The 24,524-nt window shown below is 39.2% G+C and overlaps 1 protein-coding gene across 7 annotated transcripts in view; it reads right to left on the bottom strand.

Annotated features, from left to right (window-relative positions):
- Positions 1 to 24,524, bottom strand: part of VPS13B (vacuolar protein sorting 13 homolog B) — an 843,987-nt gene that overhangs the window by 69,438 nt on the left and 750,025 nt on the right. For all 7 annotated transcript variants that reach the window (XR_007148665.1, XM_047842688.1, XM_047842692.1 and 4 more), the window contains 3 exons: positions 22,480 to 22,661; positions 20,619 to 20,968; positions 15,047 to 15,208 (listed from right to left, as the gene is read on the bottom strand). Coding sequence is in view for 6 of the 7 variants with exons in the window: in XM_047842688.1 (XP_047698644.1) it covers positions 15,047 to 15,208; positions 20,619 to 20,968; positions 22,480 to 22,661 (694 nt within the window). In the remaining variant the exon portion in view is untranslated. The remainder of the gene's footprint in view (positions 1 to 15,046; positions 15,209 to 20,618; positions 20,969 to 22,479; positions 22,662 to 24,524) is intronic.

The raw sequence follows: 24,524 nt of genomic DNA, 5'->3' as shown, positions 1-24,524 counted from the left end.
AAGACATGCCAACATGTGTCCTAAGACAAGATAAAATAGTTTTATGAAATCCTCATTTTTAATCATTATGGCAATTTAGACAATTATAATTGCTATCCCTAATTTTTAATTAGAAAAAAAAAGAAGTCAACAGATGGATATAAAAGAAATCCAAAGTTTTTATAGTTATTTATTTTCATTTAACTAAACTGCCTTGCCATACTAAGAAAACATTTTTGTAAAGGTTAAATAAAGTATTTCATGGCAACCGCTGCTTCTCAGTGCCTGTATAACAAGAAACATGAGCCAAAGTTGTGCAAGTTGGTTTTCTTTCCCAGTAAGGGAATGTGGTATCTAAGACCTTGTCCTAACTCATTTTATCCCCAAGTGTAAGTCAAGCAAGTCAAATATGAACTAATGCCTGAAGGGAAGTCCCTGACTCCAAAAGTATGGATTATTTCACATTTATCTTAAAATCTGCTCTCAGAGTTCTTAAAATTCACTAACTTGGCAAGTCAGGAATTATCATGAGAAATGAAATAATTTCATAACTATGAAGTCATCCAACATTCCATGCATCTGACACTCATTGGGCTTGGCCATGTCTTGGGCATTATTCTGACCTTTAGATAATAAGCTCTTCAATATCCTGTTCAGTATGGAAATAATTAAAAAGTGCCACAGTATAATAGGTATGCCATTGTCTTTAACAGAGTTAATGCTTTTGGTACAGGCTTGTGCTAATAGGTTATGATTAGACACAATCACATTATGTATGCTGAAATCTTTATAACATTCTTAATCAGTATTTCCCATTACTTAAAAATGGCAAAATACCATGCTTTAATGGTCCAGCTGCATTCCCTTTCTCCAAGTACTCTGTATTAAAATTCACATTTAAAATTAGTTCAGTAAAGGACCTTTATGTTTAGACATCAAGAATTCACATTTCCAGAGCACGGGCTTGTGAAAAGCCTTTTGAGTGTCTTGTAAAAAGCTTAAGGAATCTTCAGTACATTTTTCTCCAAAGCTATATTTCAATATCTAAAATTTATTGCCAGAGGAGGGACAGAGAGACCATTAGCAGCACCAGCAGTCATTCCTCTGGGTGCTTCACAGCTGAAATAATCCCCAGTTGTTCTCTTTCATGCAGGCGTATAGGAAACTCCAGAAATCAGCCCTGGGACTGAATAAAGTGCTCTATCACAATCCTATCTTTGCCATTTCTGGTGAAAGACTTTAAAAGTCTTAACTAGGTCATATTGCAAATGATTTTTACAAAGAAGCTTTGAAATATACAGGAGTAAGAAAACTCAGTCCCAAACTTCTCCCTCTCATTTAGAGTAAGTGCATTTCCCAATAGAAAATGGAGAAATTCTAAATATGCTCTAGCTACTAGATATTTAATGACCAAAACTGTTAGGGCCCCATTTACCTCTACTGGTGACCTCACAGGGCCCTCTAAGCTTCCTTAGAGAATGTAAGTCTTCTGGAATCTCTCATGAAACTGAAATATTTTAAGAGAGAAAGGTGAAGGGACAGAGCCTACAGTCTACTATTTTGTCATTTCAATTACTGCTTTAAGACTGAAATAAAAATGCAGTCGATGGTGACTGGACGGTAGGTTCTGGGTACTCAAATGGAGTCAGTGTTTGCAGAAAATTTTGGATTAAAATCCTTGCCAGATGGTCCCAAGAAGTGTTTACCTCACTGTTGATTTTAGCTATCTTAATGTCAGCAACAGTAAAAAGAAGCCTGTTACTGCCACTGGGGAGCAAAGGCATACAATCCTTCCTTTCCACATGGAATTGCTAGTTGCAGACAGCTGTGCCCTACCCAACAAGGGTGATACTGTAGGTTTCTGGGAATCTACTTCCACGGCTAGAGAAGGAGATAATGTGTGGCACAGTTGACTTGAAGTGATTTACTCTAAATAGGTAATATTTGGTAACATATAATGTACTTTTGGTTTATGACAAACCAGTTAAGAATTTTTCACAGTTAACTGAGAAGAGTTGGGGGTGCCTGGCTGGCTCAGTCGGTAAATCATGCAACTCTTGATCTCAGGGTTGTGAGTTAGAGACTCATGTATGGTGTAGAGTTCACTTAAAATAAAATAAAAAAAAATTAATTGGGAAGAGTTGGACATGCACGTGGACCTGAAAGGTGCTCTCGTTTGGAGTATGTGGTGAATCCCCTCTTGCAGGGCTCTCCTAATTCCGTCAGAATTTTCACTAGAGGCCAGTGGGAAGTCACAGGGGAGGAGGTGTGGGAGACCAGGAACACTCTTAATTGAAAGTCCAACTTCATTGACAGTATACAGAACCATACATTTTGAGACTGGAGGACCTCTTTTTGTATGCCCGTACAGTATACACAAAATATCCAATCTGATGCAAAAAGCACTACTTATAATTTTCATATTTTTAAAACAATTAAGCTTTTAAGTTTATGTTCTTGAGAAATGTAAGAAATGTTATAAGTAAAAACCCTTATTCAGTGAACGTTTACCAAATGCCTAATATGAGCAGGCTACAGGATTAGATGCTGTGGAAAATTACTTTTATAAAGCCTCCTGTTCTCTTTTTCTCTTATTTCATCAAAACCTCATCTACATTCACACTCATCCTCATTCTCTCCTGTCTCAAAACAGGAGGAGGCTTTTGTGCTAAGTCACATGTGGCCGCAAATTTTCTCAGCAGCTCTCAGTAAGAGGTAAAACCTAGGTCCTTATTCTTTGGATCTGGCCTAAACCTGTGACTCGCTCTGCCTACCAGTGTGGCAGGAGATTGTGCATGAGCTCTGAGTTTAGGCTCAACAGGCTTTGCAGCTTCTGCTCTTGCTTTCCTGTCTGGGCGAGGCTCCTGGGGCAGTCACGTGGAAGAGATCCAAGAGTACCCTGGCCAATAGCCTGCCAACTACCACACATGTAGGTGAGCCCATCTTGGACCAGCGGGCCCCAGGTGGCCTACCAGCTGATGGCAGCCTCACAAGTGAGCCCTGCAGACACCGGCAGAGGACCCTCCTGAGTGCATCTAGATTTCTGACTGACAGACTCATGAGTTAATAAGGTTTTTTTTTGTTTTTTTAAAAAAATTTTTTTTTCAACGTTTATTTATTTTTGGGACAGAGAGAGACAGAGCATGAACGGGGGGGAGGGGCAGAGAGAGAGGGAGACACAGAATCGGAAACAGGCTCCAGGCTCTGAGCCATCAGCCCAGAGCCTGACGCGGGGCTCGAACTCCCGGACCGCAAGATCGTGACCTGGCTGAAGTCGGACGCTTAACCGACTGCGCCACCCAGGCGCCCCGAGTTAATAAGGTTTTTTAAGCTACTAAGCCTTGGGTGCTTTGTTAAGCAGCAATAGATATGATATAAACCTCCTCCCATCTGGAGGATTCTTTCCTCTTCTTCCCTTCTAAGTTTTTATGCCACTAATCATTTTTCCTCTTCTGCATATAAATCTCTTCTATTTATTTCTTCTCATATATAACATGTTTAAGTTTCTTCCATTTAAAACCCACATTTTACCCTGCAGCTTTCTCTAGCTAACACCCAATCAAGATTAAAAAAAAATGTTTTTTATGCTGATTCTTTCCATTTCCTCACCTTCTGTTCATTTTCAACCCACTTCATTTGGCTTCAATCCCTATTTTGCCATGAAAATGCTTTCCTTGAGTCATCAATGACCTCTCAATTGCCAAATACAACGGTCTCTTCAGTTCTTGTCTCATTCAATTTCCACCATAAGGCATCTGATATTTCTGTACCTCCGGATATTCTCCTTTCTTAGTTTTTAGAACACTGTATGTCCTAGTTTTCCTGTTATGTCTTAGTTTTCCTCTTCTTCTTATTCTTTTTCAATGGATCCCATTCCTCAGCCTAACCCCCCCAATTCTACTATTATTCCTTATGGCAGCCCACCTCCAAGATCACTCCACTGATCCTTGTCTCCTGTTACTTGTGCCTTTGTGTAGCTCTCTCCTACGCTAAATAGGGCTAGTCTGTGTAACCACTAGGATATCACAGAAATGACAATGAATGACGTCTGAGCTTAGGTCATGAAAGACACTATGGCTTCTATCTTGTTCTATCTTGGATAACCTGATCTGGGGGAAGCCAGCGGCTATGTCATGAGAATACTCAACCAACTCTATGGAGAGATCCTTGTAGCAAAAAGCCAAGTCTTCTTGTCAAGAGCCATGAGAGTGAGCCATTTTGGAAATGGATCCTCCAGCCCAGTCAAGCCTTTAGATGACTATAGTTTCAGCTGATGTCTTGACTACAGCCTTCTCAGAGACTCTTAGCTACAACTACCACTCCCAAAATTCTTGGCTAATGGAATGGAGGTAAAAAAAAATATTTGTTATTTTATCTACTCAAGTTTTGGGATAATTTATTAAACAGCAAAATGCAACTAATATAGATTTTGGCATCTCCAAGTGGAGTGCTATTATAACAAAAGCCTAAAAATGCAAGGGGCTTTGGAGCAGGCAAATGGGCAGAAACTGGAAGGACTTGAGAAGAGTGTTGATGAATATCTGAGATACTTTAAAGATATTTTTAATAGTTACTTCAAGGCCATAGAGAGGCTGTCAGTGAGGACGTGAGGAAAACGTTGGTGGATGACGGAGGAAAGGGAATCTTTGTTATGTAGTGGCAGAGAGAGTTTAGCAACACTACAACCTGCAGTGACAGGAAAAGTAGAAATGTGCCCACTCAGGGTGTGTGGGTGGCTCAGTCAGTTAAGCATTTTACTCTTGACTTTGGTTCAGGTCAGGATCTCATGGTTTGTGACACTGAACCCTGTGTCAGGCTCTGCACTGACAGTGTGGAGCCTGCTTGGCATTCTTTCTAAAAAAAAAAAAAAAAAAAAAAAAAAAAAAAAAAAAAAAAAGAAAAGAAAGAAAGAAAAGAAATGTGACTAATCAACTATGTGACCTAGCTAAGGAGTTTTCTGGGCAGTGTTGAAGTACCTTCTGGCTTCTATCTGTTGCTTATATTAAAGTCTGAGAGAGGTGACAGAAGCGTAAGGAAGAACTGTTAGTTGAACAGGAGCCATGACTGGCGAGTTTTGAACATTTCTAGCCTTCTAGAAGGCAAATGATGCTAAATTCAAGAAATGGTTTCTAGGCAAAGATAAAATCCAGGACATGACCAGGAAAGCTGGGTTTAGGGATGAAGCTAAGGATGTGGCTATAAAATCCTTCGTGAGGATCTCAGAAAAAAACCTAAACTGGTGTTTCAGCAAACTATTCAAACAACTGTCCCTCAGCGGTGTCACCAAATTCCAAAGCAGAGAAGGAATTATCTTGAAGAGATACATGATTTTGTCTACTGTAGCAAACCTCAGCAAGATTAATAAGAGACCCACAAAGTTGTTTACTGAATTGTATTGGAAGAAACAAGGCCAATTTAGACTGAAAGAGATGAAGACAGTGCAAAACGCTAAAGAGGCCTGTGATTCTTCACAATTCTGATAGAAAGCAGGCTGAGAAAACTTTGAAGTGCAAACAAAGGTTACTTTTCATGGAAAGGGATGGATGACTCAGAGCTTTAGCCAAGAGTCCAAAGCCATGAGCCATGGACAATCATTCCTGAGCAGGAGTATGAACGATTACTAATTGAGAAACTTCTGAGTTACTGGTTGGATATTAGAATTTCTATGCACCAGGAGCTTTGATGGGACTCCCTTTTTCTTCTTTTATGAATGGAGTGTCTATAGTAGTCAGCCTGTGCCCGTACCAATGTTGTACATTGTTCTACAGCAAGAGGTAACTAACAAAGTCCTCTTCTGTTAGCACTGTCTCCTTGGGCATGCTTATCTATTCCCACTGCTACCTAGGCACTGGTGATAGACCCAATTTTTACCTCCAGGCCAGAATATTCTCCTGGGATCCTGACCTTTATATTCAATTTGCCTACTCTACATGGTCACTTGGATGTCTTGTTAGAATGGGGAAAGGAAAGGGAAGGAAAGGAACCTTTGGTTATAGAGAACTGAGTTTGTAATTTACTAGTCACTCTATAATATTTCATGGGATAGTCACAAAAATCTCTTGATTTTGCAGAAGAGGAAGCTGAGGCTCCAGGGAATTAAGAAACTTTTCCAGTCTGATATAGCTGACAAACCTTAGGAGTGAAATCCAGGCATTTATAGCTTCAAATCTGTGTTTCTTCTAATAGATCATCCTTTCTGCCCTTCCAAGGAATCCAAAACTCAGTGTGTCCAAAATGGATTTTAGAATCACTGTGTCGTGCTCTCATACCCTATTCCATCCTCTGTACCCTCAGTTCCTGTCTTCTTTCTACTCAGTTCCCTGTCTTGGCCCAACAGCAATACTACCAGCTTGTCCCCTAAGTCTGAAGCCTCAGAGTCAAACTTGGCCCTTCTCTTTCATGGCCAATAACCAAATCCTGGTGACTGTAACTCCCGAATAGCTTCCAAACAGATCACTTCCCGTGTAAACCTTCTCCTAGCACTTTAAAGATTTTGTTCCACTGTCTTCTAGCCTCTGGGATATCTAAAGAGAAGTTCGTTGTTACTGTTTCCCCTACAGTTTTCCTCCAGCTAATCTTCAATATTTTCTCTTTATCTTTGGTTTTTAATAGTTTATTTATGAGGTGCATGAGTGTGAGTTTCTTTGGAATGTCTGGAGTTTTTTGAGCTTCTTTGGTCTGCAAATTTCTATTTTTCAGAAAACTTAGGACATTTTTAGATATTATTTTTTTCTTTTTCTTTCTGTGGTCCTGGGCTCTCACTTTCCTTGCATCCTTGGATTGCAATTCCTCATTTGTTAGACCTTTTGAAATTGTCCCACAGGTCCCTGCAGTTCTGCTCATTTTGTTTGAAATGTTCTCTCTCTCTCTCTTTCAGGCTGGATCATTTCTACTGATCTATCTTCACGTTTACTGACGTTTTTCTTCTGTCATGTTGCATTATATTTCTATCACTGAATGACAAATTGCCACAAATGTAGCGGCTTAGAAGAACATACATTTACCATCACTCTGTCTGTGGGTCAGGATTCCAAGCAGAGAAGGATTCGCTTCCAAGTGCACTCAGGCTGTTGGCAGAATCTACTCCCCTGTGGCTACTGGATGAGGGCTCTGACTTACTAACAACTGGGACTGGCAACCACCTGCAGGTCGTGGAGGCTTTCCGCAGCTTCCTGCCCCATAGCCTCCTCAAAGGCAGGGACGACATGACAGTTTGCTTCTTTCAAGGCCAGCAGGAGCATATGTGTGTGTCTCTCTCTCCCCACAAAAGGGTCCAGTCCCTATTTTAGGGCTTTTATCTGATTAAATCATGTCCACACAAAGCTCTCTTTTGATTAATTAAAAATCAACTAATTTGGGACCTTAATTAATCTGTAAAATTACTTCACCTTTGCTATAGTTGCTTTAAAGTCTATGTCTGGTAATTCTAACCTCTAGGTCACCGTAGTGTTGGCATCTGTTAACTATTTTTCTCTTGATACTGAACTACATTTTCTTTCTTTTTTTGAGATTCCTGAGATCTGTCAAATACTTTTGGTTTATATTTTGGATACTGTAAATGTTCTGTGGTGGAGACTCTGGATTTTCTTATAATGGCTCCAGGGTTTAAAGGTTTTTGATTTTGTAAGTAATCAATCTGAAAACTCTCACACCTGGGCAAGTGGCAGCTCAGATTAGTCCAGTTCTTTAAGCCCTGGGTACGGGCTGCTTTCAGTCTTCCCCATGCACATGTGGTTCAGCAGTCAGCTGACAGTTGAGCCAAATTATCTTCCCACTTTCTGGCATTCCTCTTTCCAAAGGTTTCCTCCTCACTCCCTAGCAGCCTTGGTGGCCTGAGCTCTTTCCCCTGGTACCTTGAGCCAGAGAGATGATGGGCTACCCCTGTAATGAACCAACTGCAGTTGCCTTCAAGGCAAAGCCACAAAAAATAGGGAATTCACTCTGCAGATCACTTGCTCACGTTTTGAATCCCCTCCAAAATCTGCCTGCCTTTGTTTAGTTTCCAGAGGTAGTAGTATTTGTGTTTTGCTCAGAATTTACAGCTATTATTCACAGAAGGATGAGTTTGGTAAACATTCACACCAAGCTATGACTTCTCCTCTGTCTTGGCTCAGTGCCTATCACCTCTGTCACTGCTGGGCTCTGCAGCAAGGTCCACAGTACTCTCAGTTCGCATTCTCAATCTCCTCCAGGCTATCTTTTCAACCACACCACAGGGATCTTTCCAAGATGCAACTGTGATCCTGTGATCCTTCTAGTTAAAGCCCTCAAGTAGGCAAAAGTTGCCCATCACATACAGGTGTATCTCCTCAAAATGGATTGCCAGGCTCTTCGGAACATAATTTCTCCAAACGGGGGTGTACTGAAGCTGGCTCTACTCGTTTGTGAAAAAGAATTTCTGAACATTCAGGAATTTTGTGAGCTGGTCATTACATCACTGATAGCTTAAGATCGACTGTGCTGGGAATATTCACAACCTTCAAATTAGTCAGCCCTACATATTGGGGCTTCCCCATCAGCACCAAAGAGCCCATTTACCAACACACATCTCTTCAGTGGGGCACACAATTTCCACGCCTGAGTTATTCTGAACAAAAGCCGAATTCCCTGGAACATGATGTGCTAGTTATATATACATACCTATCTCCCTGGTTCTGCCTCGTTTGTTTCCCCGCTATTGTTCACCGGGCCAATGTCTACTCAACCTTCAAACCCAGCCTCTGCGGAAAGCCAACTCTGACCTCTTCCAATAGGTACTTTCTCCTGCCTTTGTGTCACCACTGCCGTAAGACAGCATCAAAGCTGGTTAACGTAGCTAACCAGCCCTCATGGGGCCCTCTCGCAGTCTCACACATATACTCTACACCGCAGTCAAATCAGCCCGGTTGTCCTTCCGCGCCATGTTGTGTCATGCTGCTGTGGCTTTCACACATGCTGATTCCTTTATCTGGAACACCACCACTGCCCTCACTTCACTGCCTAACTAACTCTAACTTCAACACAAAAATTCAATACAAATATGCCTTCCGCCAGGAAGCCTTGCCAGATTCTCATCCTCACGTGAGATCTGTGAACATTTTCTTTTGAGTTCCCTTGAAGACACTGTCCATATCCAGAAGCAATGGACTGTATTTTCTGAATCCCTCACTTTACTTCCTTATGGCTATTGTTTTAATTCATCTACCCATCATTTCTTCCTGTCTTGGACTAGCTCAAAATATCCTGATAGATACTGATTGTGGCTATAGAAATTTGCTTGCTTTTCTGACTCCCTCATTAGAGAGTAAGTTCTTTACAAAAAGGAACATATTTAATTACACACAATAGGTCACAACAAATTAACATTTATTGATTAAAAATGAATGGGAGGGAAGGAGACTAAATCAGCAGCTAGAAAGAAATAATGGCAGAAAGGAAGGCTTGTGAGTGACCTAGTGAATGCCAGATAATTTGGATATTTAATAAATAATGGAGAGGCTATAAAGATTTTTGGACAGCAAATTATAATAATTAAAGCATTATTTAGCAATGCTTGAGATGTAGTCTGCAAGACAGATTGAAGTGGGACCAAGCTATAATTAAGAGAACATTTAAGAGAAACTTGGAATCGTTCATTCGAGAATAAAGATAATTGTTATTGATAAATCACTGCACTTGCCACTCTTCTGTTAGTATTTGAAATTCCTTGTAGTTTATGTATAAATTTTTTCAGGGTTTCTCCTTCTCTCTGCTTTAATAATCTATATCCCTCACTGTATTTTATTATCGTTTTTTTTTTTAATGTTCATTTACTTATTTTGAGAGAAAGAGAGCATGGGTGAGTCGGAGGAGGGGCAGAGAGCGAGAGAGGAGAGAGAGTTCCAAGCAGGCTCCATGCTGTCACCTTAGGGCCTGATGCGAGGCTCAATCTCACAAACTGCAAGATGGTGACCTGAGCCGAAATCAAGGGCTGGATGCTTAAGTGAGTCACCTAGGCGCCCCTATATCCCTCATTTAAAAAAGTTGAGACCTATATAAAAAATGTAATAAATTGGAAAATATCACCTTAATCTACCACTCAGATGCAACCACTGGCAACATTTTGACATATTTCCTTCCAGTATTTTCTGTGCATTTGTTCTTATATTGCTAAGATCATACTACATATATAGAAATTTATGTTCTGTTTATTGACTGATAGGATATAATAGCACTTCCTCTTTCTTTGTTAAAAGTTGAAGGCCCCATAATTGTTTATTATACAACTATATTAGCTTTTACTCAACTATTGCCTTAAAAGTAAATATTTTGGTTTTCAATTTTTTTGATACTGTAAATAAAATTGTGATAAATATTTGTGTGTGTGTGTGTTCATGTTTAAGCCTTCATTTTAATCTGGATTATTTCTTGAGAGTAGATTACTAGCAGGGGATTTACTCCGTCGAAGGTTATGACCATTTTACTAGCTTGTCTGCTTCTTATCAAATTGCTTTCTAGAAAGGAAGTATTAATTTCATTTGCACCTTCTGAACAAACTTCAACATGCATGCCATGTGCCATACAATAGCTAAAGCAAACGCTGAAAAATTTATCACTTTAAACAGTTTTGCTAACAGAATATTTCCTTGTCTCCCTAAGTGTGCTTTTCAATTTTTAAAACTGAGTGTGACAACAAGGAACATACTCTTTCTTTATATGTGTATGCGTATGCATTATAGAAATGGACATGGAAAGAATGGTAAGTGACTAAGAATTACGGTCTAGTTAATGAAATTGACAAGTGGCTGGACTTTCCATAAGATAGGTGGATACTCAAAACCTATTACTTTCCCTTTAGACAGGAGGAAAATGGTAAGATCTCACTCTAAAATATTTTTATATACAAGCAGTGAACTGGAGAACTTTCTCTCTATACAGGCCCCGAAGAAGTCAAATAAACACATTTTACTATTACGTAGGGAGTACAGGTTGATTATATGTGTTAGATTTAAACAATTACCTGTAATTTCTCAATTTCAGAAACATTTTGCCAAGTTTTCAAGTGATAGAAATAGTATTTAGGTCAGAGTGAAACAACTGAATATCAAAGCCTTTAGTGTGTGGAGTTTTGTCAACTGAGAGACATTAAAGCAGGGCTGGCAAACCATGGCTTGTGGGCCAAATGTGGTGCACTGCCTATTTTTGTACAGCCTGTGAGCTAAAAATGGTTTTTACATTTTTAAATGGTCAGAAAAAAAATAGAAGAATACAATTTCGTGATGTGTGAAAATTATTGAAATTTAAATTTCATAGTCTATAAATGAAGTTTTATTGGAACACAGCCACAGTCTTTCATCATGGCTGCTTTTGTGCAGAGCGGAACAGCTGTTAGAGAGACAGGAAGGCCGTGAAAGCTGAAAATATGTACTACCAGGCCCTACACAGAGAAAGTTTGTCAATCTCTGCCTTGGAGTAATACAGGGTTTCTATTTTCTTCACTAAATCTGCCTGCTTTAATGAGTTTGTCCCAGATGCTCTGCTGCTCTTCAAAAGTCAATTCTGAACCTTGTTATAGTTTGCATTTTAAAATATCTGCTATTTTTCATGAGCTTATGAAACTTTCTATCGTGTCCATTTTGGAGCAATAGCCCATTTTCACCTAGAGAGATGGCTTGATTACTAATTAGGTCCCTGGTAGTTGGAATTCTGCAATTCTAAAAAATGCCTCATCTATAAATTATGCATGTTTTGAGGGTAAAAGCAAATGCAATTCCTTACACACAAGGTAGAGGTACATCTATTTCAAGTTTAATTAGCCAACAGTGCTATTAACCAGGAAAGGAAGTTAACTTGAACCGTCTATACACAAATCCTACTGGTTGACAGGTGTCCCTATATTCAGTTTGGCTACATTACACAAAGCTTCTCTTGACTCTAAGCTGCCCATATTCTGCGGAAAGGGTCCATAAACTCACACCTACAGTCCTTAGATTCAACTTCATATAATGGGAAGCACTTTTTTGAAGACCGATCTCTTGCTGGTTATTGTTCTCATCCAACTTGATCTGAAGTCTACTGAATTGGGATATTTAAGGGCCCTTTGTGGTGGCATATAGGATTGTGCAGCTGAATATGCTCAACTATTCCCTAGGAATTAGTTTTGTTCTTCCTGTGTTTGTTTAGGCAAGCAACTGTTGTGGGATATCCAGCAATTTAAGTGATTTTGCCTCAGAGCATGTGTTAGAAACTATAAGGAGAGTTTACAACTTTTCAGTTTTAAAGTCAGCTTTGGATTTCTGGAATTGGTTGTGTCCACGTTTCTTCCCATCCTGTTGGGACTTACTGTTGTTAGCAACCTCCTGTGTGGTTCTAAGATATGCTGACCTCTTTGAAACCTTTCCAGGTGTCATTGCCACTTTCTTGATCTCTGCAATATAAGCTACATTGTTTAGTGGAGTTAAGTTCTATGAACTTTGGAAATCCTCCCTGAGACTATGAATTGACTAACACCCAAGGTAGCATAAACATGTAGACACAAATGTTCCTAAAACCAAGCCTGCTGGGCAATGCAGGATATGACGTGGAGTCTGGAAAAAGGAACAGTTTGCTCACTTGCAAGTCTATGACTACCTCCAGGTGCAGTTTGAAGCTAAATGGCTAGTTTTGCTGATCCTCAGATGTAACCTCTCATTAGAACACAACAGAATTTGCAATTGTGGATATAAGGAATTCCACTAAGACCCTCTGGGCCCATTAAGACTTCTGGCTTCAGAGGGTCCTAAAACATACTTCCTGCAACCTACGGAGCTTTGTAAGGAGACATTGTTGTTGTTGTTTTTTAACAAAGTTGATCTAAGTTTTAGCCTGAAGATTATAATGACTGTAGCTCAGTAAAATTTGTATTCAGAGGATGCAGTTACATATTAAAAAGGAAAAAAAAGTTTTAATAGATATTTGTCTTATTTCCAGTTTGTCATAAAAAGGTTCTTATTGTTTTTGGTAATACCCTTAAGACTTTGCAAGGGATTTACTTGGACTAAGAATCCCATATTAGTCTAGCTGTAAATGTGGAGTATTAGACTAGTGATTTCTCAGCCTATCTCTTGAAACCTCACAGCTTGGCTATGCTAGCAGACAAATCATGCAGCCCAAACCGAGGGCTGGACAATGTTGTAGAAATAACACTATATGGCGAATCAAAAGATACGGGATTCAGTCCCAACCAGACGACAGCTTAACATTTCTCTGTCGCCTTATCTATAACATACGCATAACAAATAATACAAACCACACATGGATATTGTGAAAACAAAACTAATAACAAATATGAAAAGACCTTGAAAACATGCAAAAGGATATAAATAGGAAGGTGTAGGGCTGGCAGACACCGCATGTCTCTTAACATGAAGATTCCTGTTCGTTCACACCCCTGAGCCAGCTGCTCTTATGATCACCCTTCTTATCCTGGCCTCCAGTATCCCAGAATCTTGAGGGTCACCAAGGACCATGGTGGTCTGTGCATCTCACAACGGACTGGGAGGGGAGGTAAGCTTCCTCCACTTTGCTTTCTGTGGGCTGAGGCCCGAGCCTGTGTGGGCATAGGTGCAGTGGCCACAGGTGCAGGGCAGGGCTGTGCCTTCCCAGAGGTTTCTCCTGTCCCTACCAGCTCACTGATGAAAATGCAACTACTGTGGAAACTTTTAAAATACCTAAAAGGCTATACAACAAGTCTTAACATGGGTTGTCTCAGAGTCGTTGGGATTATGGGTGTTTTTGGTTTTGTCCACATATCTGTATGTTCTCCCCTTTGCAATTAGTTAATAAAAAAAACCAAAAAAGATATTTTTAAACAAACAAACAAACTGGCCTTTAGGTTACGAAGGGCAAACAAGTAAACAATAACTCTAACCTGGAAGTTTCTCGAGAGAAACATGAGAAAACAAGGGTATGCTATTCACTTTAAAAACAGGAGTACAACATTCACCTCATCTGGGAAATTTTTGTTAAGAATTTCTATTAAAAAAGGATTTATGTGGTTTTTAAATTAAATAAATATTCTTAAATAAGACTGTAATTTAGCTATCTTTCCAAAATTTGTACTAGTAGTGTGACAATAATGAAAGAGCAATAAGAAATCAGAATCTAGCTACTGGGAGGGAAAAAAAAGAAAGAAAAAAGAAAGAAAGAAAAAAAAAAAGCAAGAGGAACCCTGAGGGCATAACATATTGTGAAGCTGGTCTATAGACCAGATGGGAAAACTTGTTCTCTAATCTAATGACTTTCTTTTAATCACAAGCAGTAGTTTCCTTATTACCCAGAGTTTTAGAAATACATTATTCTTGAGATGACTTCCTAGGATTTCTTTTACTCATTTAAGACCACATCTTTGTATTTAATTCATCCTCATATTATCCCTGCAGGGCATATCCCTCTAATTATTCCCATCTAAACTGACAGGAAAATGGAATTATACTACTTGGAAAACAGACATCCTTTGGTATGTCTTTTCTCAGTGCCCCCGTGGTCACAGGTTGTAAGCTGTCCTTGGAGGGCAAGGACTGTGACTTCCCTGTCTTTGAATTCCCAGGGCCCAGTACAAGCCTGGCAGAGAATGTACACAGTAAAAATAGGAATAAATGCATAAATAATGATAGGCAACATGTAATGCTTATAGTATCTCAAGTACTATTCCAGTGCCTTTATGCACAGCAACTCATTTAGTCCTCCCAACCCTATAAAACAGGTACTATCATTGTTCCCATCTTCTGTATGAAAAAACTGAGGCACAGAAAGTAAAGCAAGGTGATGCAGAGCCAGGATCAAAGCCTGTGAACTCTGGCTCCAGAGTCCAACCTCATCATCACCACACCATGCTGCACCCCCCCCCCCCCACCTGTGCTGAACAGGAGAATGTCCCCTTCCAAGAGAAGCATGGTTGCGCCGTGCTCCCATCTCTAAACCTTTCTGGGTTTGTGTCAGATGCGGCTACACCGTGTGGTTCCTTGGGAGACTCTGAAAGAGAAATAACTGGACACAGGCACACACATGCAGAATAAATGAATCCCCAGCCTTAACAATTGCTGTGCTTGCAAGGCTGTTTCTCAGATACCTGTGGGGATTTGTGAGAGCGCCAGCTGTACTGGTGACTACGGAGACTCGCCAGCAGAATATTTTCATCAGTATCCACCTGGCCAAACCGCAGTGTCTCCTGTGTGTCATTACAGATCACAAAATGGCTGAAGACCAACTCCTCTACCTCAGGGCATTTGTTCTGAAAGAAAAAGAATACGAAAGCCAACGTGCATCAGATTAATTGCAAGATGTTTGGCAGCTGTCTGCCCGGTGGCGATTGTTATAACACAGAAACACTAAAAGATCTGTTGTCATTAGCTCTGGTATACAAAGTATTCTATACTTCCAGGATAAGCACAAAAAATACCTTAAAGAGATCTTAAATGTTCCAAGAATATGTTTTGATTTATACTCCTGCAAAATAAATCATACACACAGAAGAGTAAAAGAACAATGAGATCCCTCAAACTTTTAACATTTTAAAACGAATTAACATGCTACAAAGAATGCTGTACTGAGTAGTGCACGTTTTTGAGCAGAGTACTGGAGGCTAGAATTACCATGTTCCTGGCCTTCTAAACTCGACAATCAAGACCAATTACCAAAGCCACAGTTTGTACCCTACAGAAAGCAAGGATCATTTAGGTAATACATCCCCAGATCCCTTAAGGGGGAGGGTGGATGTGTGTGTGTGCAAATCTGCTCAGGGAGAGATGTAAATAAAACCATAACTTTCCTTCCATTGTTAAAAGGCTGAACACACAAAACAGATCAACTCCAGAGTCCGTGTAAGCCAAGCTGCAGTTTTCAAGAGCAATCACGTTAGTTGAAAAACAGTTGTTGGTGTCTGTTTCAGCTAATAGTCATCAATCAGCTCACGTCTTCCATTAATCTGCTGAGGCTCAACAAATTAGTAATATGTTCCTGTGTTGACACCTTCCCTCTCAACTTAATGGTGTCTCCACTGGTTGCTGTTATATCAAAAGACGGGCAGAGTGATGGAGCATTTCTGTGCTTACTCTTTTATCACTCTGGTTAGGTTATGGCTTAAAAAACAATAAACATACTTTTGGCAAATGAAAAGAATAGTTGGATAGATGCTCAAGTTGAGAATGCAAGAAAAAAAATCTTAATTAGCCCATCAATTTGTGGACAGTGGGAGGTAATGGTCATAGATGCTTCCCCAGTTGGCTCCTATTTCCTGGTTGTGGAGTTAAAAGTCACAATGTCACACTTGGTCATTTGCCATTTTCCCAAGGGGAGAGAGAGTCAAAGGGGACACATTACTCATGAACGTAGTGATTTAAGTGATTATGAGACCTAGAGCCAAGGAGTCTAAGGATGAAAGTAACTGGAATCCGGCCTTGATCAAGACGCAACCTAGAACCTCTTCAAGAACAGGTATGTTCAGAGGTAGAATCCACTCCTGGTCAACAAGGCCCCCTAAGTGGGTGGGCAGTGCCTTCTGGCTGCAGTTGATGGAGAGGTCCTAACACCTCACTCTTCCAAATACCCCTGAGGACTTCTCACTCTGTCATCCATCTATTCTCACCAATCTCCCTGCTCTCAAGGAGCAGGACCTTGCTTGACAGTCACATGAATCACAATAAAGAGTCTCGGGTTAAGAGAGACCAAAGCAATTATAACCCACAATTATCTGTTGTCTACCATACTCTCTGCTGTGGCTTTTAATCATGAGCTATGATTTCAAAGCTTGGCTACCAGTGGTGTTTAAAAGTCCTGCCTGGGGCGCCTGGGTGGGTCAGTCGGTTGAGCGTCCGACTTCGGCTCAGGTCACGATCTCACAGTCCATGAGTTCGAGCCCCGCGTCGGGCTCTGTGCTGACAGCTCAGAGCCTGGAGCCTGCTTCAGATTCTGTGTCTCCCTCTCTCTCTGACCCTCCCCTGTTCATGCTCTGTCTCTGTCTCAAAAATAAACAAACATTAAAAAAAAAAATTAAAAAAAAAAAAAGTCCTGCCTGATCTGGCCCCTTCCGCATCTTGAGCCACTCTCTACTTGCTTGCTATACTCCAGGCCTGCGAGCGCTTTCCAGCTCCTCCAACACTACGTTGGCCCCCTTTCAAGTTGTTCAACCCGTCAAACTCCTTCCTGCCTCAGTGCCTTTCCCTTGCTTGGACCTCTTTTCCTTTGCGCTTGACTAACTTCTTTCGACTCAGCTTTCAGGTTCCTGTTTTCAGGTTACTTCTGAGTAGTCTTCTGGGACACCCCCAGACCAGGTCATGTCCATCTATTTTATGATCACATAATACTCTACTGTTTCACTTTCCCTACTGGGACTAAGCAATTATTTGTTTGACTTCGGGTTCACTCTTGCTTCCATCATTAGAATCTATGCTGCATAAGGGCAGGAATCAGGTCTGTGTTATTTACAGTTTTATCTCTAGTACTCAGCATAATGCCTGACACATAAGTACTCGATAAACACTTATGAAACAAACACATGAGTAAATTTAATTTTTAAAACTATAAATGAATACATGTTCACAGTAGAAAAGTCAGAAAATACAAAAGTACAGATTTTTTTAAGCCTCTAATTTTACACTCAAACAACTGCTGTTAATATTTTGGTGGATTTTCTTCTAGCAATTTTTCCTCTTTGGAGTGTCATGCCTATTTCTATTCTAGTCAATACTATCTAATCCTATTTATATGCCTTACATATTTAAAGGTTTATAAACCTTTAACCAAACTGGAGTCATAGTGTATAATTATTTTGGTGAGATTTTTCCAGTTAGCACTATATAATCAACATAAACTGCTCTCCTTATAAACATTTTTCTCTCCTTTAGGTCTAAGAGTACAAACATGAAGAAAGGGATATGATTCTAAACTCCCACTTAGGTAGATATCCTGAGATTGAAAGTCAGTTTTCATAATGAATTGGGATCAATCCACTGGTAACTCAGAGGTTAAGTTACCAGATGCGGCTTGAGTAGAAAAAAAAATCATATTACTTTCCTCATCTCTAAAAACTGACCTTTAATAAATGATGACTGTTTTAGAAAAATGTAAATGGAAGAACACAAGGGGGTTGTTTACATTTTTCTACAGAATACTCAAAGTCCTCAGGGAACTATTTCTCTACTGTCCCTTCATCTGTGGAGTTCATTACAACTGTAATAAGTTTAAGTATTTCTTGGAGTGTCTTAAATTCTAGTATATTATACAACAGCTCGTACACATTTTATATGACATCATTATTGTCTAAATCTCAGGATGCTCACTCAGATTTGTAATTAAAGATGACTTATTTACATTTAAGATTTGTGCTGGAGTGCTGTACAGGCATTTGCAACTAAAACAGAGACAGACATCATTCTGGTGTAAGATAAGATACACGAGCATAACTTTCATTTTTAAATAAAAATGTCATTTTGTCCAATTGTGTAATATGGCATAGAAATATAAAGCAAACTGCAAGTGGCATTTGGGTCCTTAATCTGGTTTTACAAAACATTAATCATTTACCAAAGAGAAAAAACAAACAAACAACCTACAGCCAGAGAAATCAGACACTGATGAAGGCTTCTGTTAATCTTGAACTTGTGACCTAAAGGTGAAAGGCCAAACTGTTTCATGCTTCAACTGTCTGGTCCATCCACACTGGATACAAATGACTTGTCTCAGATATGAATCTGATAAAAGTATGTGGCAAATTCAAATAACTCACCTTTCTTATTAAATTCATATCTCTCATTGGCAATAATGAGACTGTATCTGAGCATTATACATACAGCAGAATCCAAGCTTGGGAAATTAAGCTCCCCCACTAAGGGAATAAACCACATTCAGAATTTCTTAGAAACAATGAACTTAATAACCTTCTATAAACCCATTTCAACGTCAAATGTCCTATAATTTCAAAGTAGTGCATTTTTGTATTTACTTTAGAATACACAGGGTTAGATGCCTACCACATTAAAACTTGGTGGCAAGTACCCTTGACATGGGAGGAAACAAGAAAATTACAGCAACAATTACAGAAGTATATCCTCTTGTGGCTCATGTTAACATTGCCAAATCCCTGTATAAATCAGAATCAACTATTCATAGAATGTACCTGTCAGCAATATGCTACGTGACATATGGCTCTACTTAATCAAATATACAATTCCATTTTTAAAAAAACTCAGAATATTCCTTCAAGGCACTGTGTTAGCCAGTCAGTCATTCATACTCTGATGTGGTTTAAAACATTTAAATATTTATGCACCGTATTTTATTTATATGTATAGCTATGTCTAAGAGAATATTTTTACCCTGGAAGAAAACTGATATTTCTGAAGGCCATTTTGCAGTAGTTGCTACACATGAGTCCTCTAATAATGGCCCTGATACCAAGACAAAAATATCCTGGGTTTAAATGCTCTATCAATGACTCCTTTATATTTTCTAGGTTTGTTTTTTATTAAATGCATTGTTCAAAATATGACAAAAAACAGAAATTGGAGCCATGGAGGTTTTTTTCACATCACTATTCGAACCAGCTGCAAAGATTTAGATCACACTAGCTCTTATTTTACGCATGTCCTCTGCAACAAGAAAACCATGGAATGCCCTTAAAAAAGAATTTTAAAATGCAAAACAGATGTGTTATCTTCTTTCCCTTTGCTATTGTAGTGCCATGTTAGGTAATTAATTCCTTAGTCTTATATAGGTCTTCATGCATATAAAGAACAGAGTTTATTCCCACAAAAATTCTTAAGTTAGCGAACTCAAAGCCCCCCTCTCCCGCCCCCCTCTCTACATGAGGTCAGTGCAGGATGAAGGGCCATTTCTCCTGGGGAGTCAGCTCTGCACAAATGCAGGTAGCATATACAAAATGTGGGGGAAATGTCTCAGCTTAGATAGCAACACGAACTTCATGGAAAAACAATATTATACTGATAATCGGCAAGGAAGTAGAAATGATTTGTTCTTATATTGCCGAGCACATTATTATACAAACATTCTGTGAAATTATTTTCATGCTAGTGGCACAGGCAGGTTCCTCATTTTAAATATGCTGTTCAGCAGAGACTTATGCTTCATCCCCTGTTTGGATATGGCTACTTTCTGGCAAGAGGTAAAAGTACAAAACATTACCGATCGAGAGTCTTTAACTGATTGAAAAATGGCAGGATAGTAGGGGAAAAGACTAAGACTCTTTGGGCTTACGTATTTCTTCTCACTGCTTTTTCTCTTTGAAATGCTATCAGAAAGGTTCACACAGGTTCTTCATTTCTGCAACGGATGCTTAGACAATTTGATACATAACTAAGTTGAAGCTTTGGCAAAGGAAAGCCGTAATACTTGGAAAAAATTTCTGGGAATATGTTACTTTCCACACAGATGTGGTACATTAGTCACAAAAATGTGGGCATGATCTCCTATGCATGTGTAGAGAACCCATACTCTCCAAAGCTTTGAAAAATAACATGCATCACTTTGCCAAAACAGAGAAAACCCCAAATATTATGGTGCCCATCAAATTCTTCATTCTCTCCCATTTTTGTTTGTGCTTAACTTACTATTAGAAGTGGTAACACAGAGCGCCTAGTAAAAGATCACATGCAGACACACTGTAAACCGTTGTAGGATGTGCATACCTGTTGCCAAGCTTGTACTGCAGTGTTGAGAGAATGAACTACATGTTGCCCAAAGTTTACAAATATAGAGTCCACGATGACGGTGCAGTCAAGCAGCTTCTCTGCTGCATCATGGACAACAGCAATCTGCCCGAAGATGCTGAAGGGTTTCACCACGCTTTGCATTGTGACATTTCTGCACTCCAGAAGTTTACAGTCGGCTTGAGCTGAGAACCGGATCTCCTGACAGACAGAACTATTGTTCCATTGTCGAAGATACAGGTGTGGCTCTTTGAAGGCAATAATCATATATTCAAGTTCAGAGGGCACATTTTTATCAGAAATAAACGGCTGTAGGTATTGCGGTGGAGCTGTTGAGAAAACAAACAAGGAAAACAGCAATTGAGATGAGCCAATATTTTACGGAAACAAAGAGATGACATTTAAATTATGCACTCTTTGGTGACTGAATTCTTTATTTGCTGTATAATAAATGCAAAGATTCTCTTGAAGGCATTGTAATATATGAACTACTATGAACCTTCAATATTTGCAAACAAAACTGTCTTGTTCAATCAGCATGTCTCAAACATATTGTCCAAGGTTTACATTCACTATCACAGACAAAAATTTTATCACAGAAGACAACAAATAAAATGAGGAGGAGGTAACTATCTAAGGAAGAGTTTCATGAAATGCTCTGTATCTATCAACCAAATCTCAAAAACAAAAACACGACTCAAAGAGAGTTAGAAAAAGCAGGTTAAATTCCTTTTTTTTTTTTTTTGCTGAAAAGGCAAGATGCTTAACAGCAGCTGTGTTTCGTTTGAATCTGATTTTTTGAATCTGACTTGTTTTCCTTTTCCATTACCCGTAGGTTGAAAACCTGAATCAAAATGTTCCAACTAGGAATGGTCTGGTATAGACTTTTAGGCATAATTATTCATGTAACATTAGCAAATTTATAAAAGGCCACTTACAGTGTGTGGGAAAATTTAATCTTCCACCTTACCAACTTGTAAAATTGACAGTCCTTTCAATTACTGGAGAATTTGCCCATGTTTTGTAGAATGGATTCATGCTTTTGCAATCAGGTAATAACAAATACTTCTGGAATCTACCCATCATTTAAAAAAATTTTTTTTTCAACGTTTATTTATTTTTGGGACAGAGAGAGACAGAGCATGAACGGGGGAGGGGCAGAGAGAGAGGGAGACACAGAATCAGAAACAGGCTCCAGGCTCTGAGCCATCAGCCCAGAGCCTGACGCGGGGCTCGAACCCATGGACCGCGAGATCGTGACCTGGCTGAAGTCGGACGCTTAACCGACTGCACCACCCAGGCACCCCGTACCCATCATTAACGTAATGGCTCAGGACATAGAATAGGAACAGATGTATTTCTTTCAAAAAGATTCTAATTGGAATAACAGTAAAACCTGCAATTTTTGGTAACTTCCTTGAAAATTCTCATTAGGAAGCACGCAAAATCATGTCAGTTCAATACTACTGGCAATCTATACAACAGGGCCATATGATGGTTTAACATCAAATGAAATAAGTAACAGGTACACCTGTTACATGAAATCAACGTCAGAATAATCTTGCCAGTGTCATGAGGGGAAATGAATGCCCCTTCTAAAAATTGCCACACAGGTGGCAGTCAGTAGTGAGGGAGGTTTGGGTAGTAGAAGGGATTAGCAATCACAGTACTCTGAAACATCGCTAATCCTGTAATTTACAGAATGAAAATCCATCCATGACTTTTTACTTCCTGAAAAGAAAATAAGTTCTCTGGGTAAAAATTGATGAATTGTGTCTTGAGAACACTCAAGGAAAACAGTATTAAGTGGATATCATTCTGATGCTAAAGTAAAGAGTACCTGTGCCTAGTTGGTCAAGGTGATGACAAAGATGGAACTCCAGGTGGGCAAACTGGAAGGAAATGCAAAGAGATGGGACAAACCATGGGGTAAAACAGGAGTCAACTCTGGTACAGGCAGCTAGGGCTGTTGGAGTTACAAGTTGGTCACAAGTGCTTTGAGAACCAGATTCACTTGCAGAGCTGTGGGAAGTAAGTAATAAAAGAAGATCAATAACCTAGATTTCCCAGTACCATATATGTAAAATGTCTTTCTATAAGGGTTTCCAAAGCTAGCACTCGTAATCCTATAGTTAATATGTTATCATCAAATGTTCCGTATTTACCCACATAACTTATTTGTGCTTAAAAATTAATTTCATGCTGATTATTGTCTATAAGTTATTATTTGAAAAATTTCAAAGGATTCCTCAAACTCCAGGTCATGTTGACCTACCTCCAACCCAATTTTCTTCCATCCACATCGCCCATAATTTATGGACAACTTGGTCTTCATTAGTTTAAGACCAACACAATTTGGAGCATGACTCTGCTGTTCAAAAACCCACTACTGTCGGTGTCACCATAAATGTTTCACTTTGTTTTACTTCTTCAGATTGTCCATATCCATATTGCTATGGGTTAGTCAATATGCTTTATTGAACACCCACTAATTACTAGGAGCTATAAAATTATGACCATGTCCAGAAGAACAAGGGCCCGTGGACAATTATACTGCATGGGTCCTCTCTTCACTTTCCCATCCTCCTAACACCATTTTAAACAAGTAAAATCAGATTAAAAGGAATAGTGAATGCATCTGTAGGAGGGAAGAGTTTGTACATGCTGGCTTCTGGTGTATGTGTGAAACATGCCACCTAGCTGCCTTGCCTCAGGGCTAGCAGAGGCATGAGAACTGAGGATTGGGATGGGGCAAGGTACATTCTGGTAACTGTGGATCACTGAATGGATGCCGCCCCATTCTCTCTCATCCTCTTCCACCCTCTTCTTTCCAAACCAGACATTTGTTCTACAGCTATCATAGCCTGGCTTCCAAGTCCATGAGGAACCTAAAGGAGAAACACTGTGATTTACAGTATCCTAGGGAGAACTAGGAGAGGAAAACTAAGGAAATAAATCCTTGGTTTTCAAAGAACTCACTGTCTAACTGGTGATATAAAATATGTAGACATTTAGAAACATTATCAAATAGAACAACCACCCAGGAACAGGAAAGTCAGAGTGCTGCCAGAGTAGAAACATGAGAGGAACTCAGAATGGCGTGAGGTGCATCATGTGAGATTCTCAGGGTGTGAATCTTCAGCTAAGTGTTGAAAGAGGCTGTGAAAATGAAAGCTAGGAGCATTCCAACACATTTACTGGGTATTTAACTTTAAGAGGTTTATAGTTACGTAGTGGTATTTACTGCAATGTAAGTAAATCTCCAGTGTCTACAAAGAAAACACAAACTCTGAGGCAGTTTGTTATTGATTAAATGCTATGTCCAAGAAATGCATCTAAGTATATTCTGAAACTTCTATAAATGGGCATACTAATCCAAACTGCCTTCTAGGAATTTATTTGTGGTGTTACAAATAACAGATTTCATTCGCTAGGTAAAATTAAAACTTGTATTTAATCAGAAGGAGCAAAGTGTATTAGCTGTACATGTGTTTTACACATTTGAACTACTTTCAGAAGTTGTTAGAAATAAGGTATAATGTTAGTCAAAATATTATTAAAAATCCAGGCAAGAGTTCTATGAGATCAGTTTTAAAATAGTGAGTACACAATTTGAGGTGTTTATCTGAAACGCTCTTCTTGCCAACTACAATTTTTGATACTCTTGAGATTTTCCAAGATTTATTTTCCTATCTTGAGAGTGGCAGATACTATATATAACATATTGAAAAAGGCTGCTAAAACATGAGTTTGTGCTACAATTATTAACAAATTGATTAATTTTTTACTTTTTTCTAAATTGATATACACATAAATTTTTAAAGAGATAATTTTTTAGGCTTATATAGCAACTCCTAACATACTCAAGTAGTTAGTAATATTCCT

This window comes from Prionailurus viverrinus, chromosome F2 (assembly GCF_022837055.1).
Source record: "Prionailurus viverrinus isolate Anna chromosome F2, UM_Priviv_1.0, whole genome shotgun sequence".
Lineage (NCBI taxonomy): Eukaryota > Metazoa > Chordata > Mammalia > Carnivora > Felidae > Prionailurus > Prionailurus viverrinus.
This window is presented reverse-complemented; position numbering and strand designations above follow the sequence as displayed.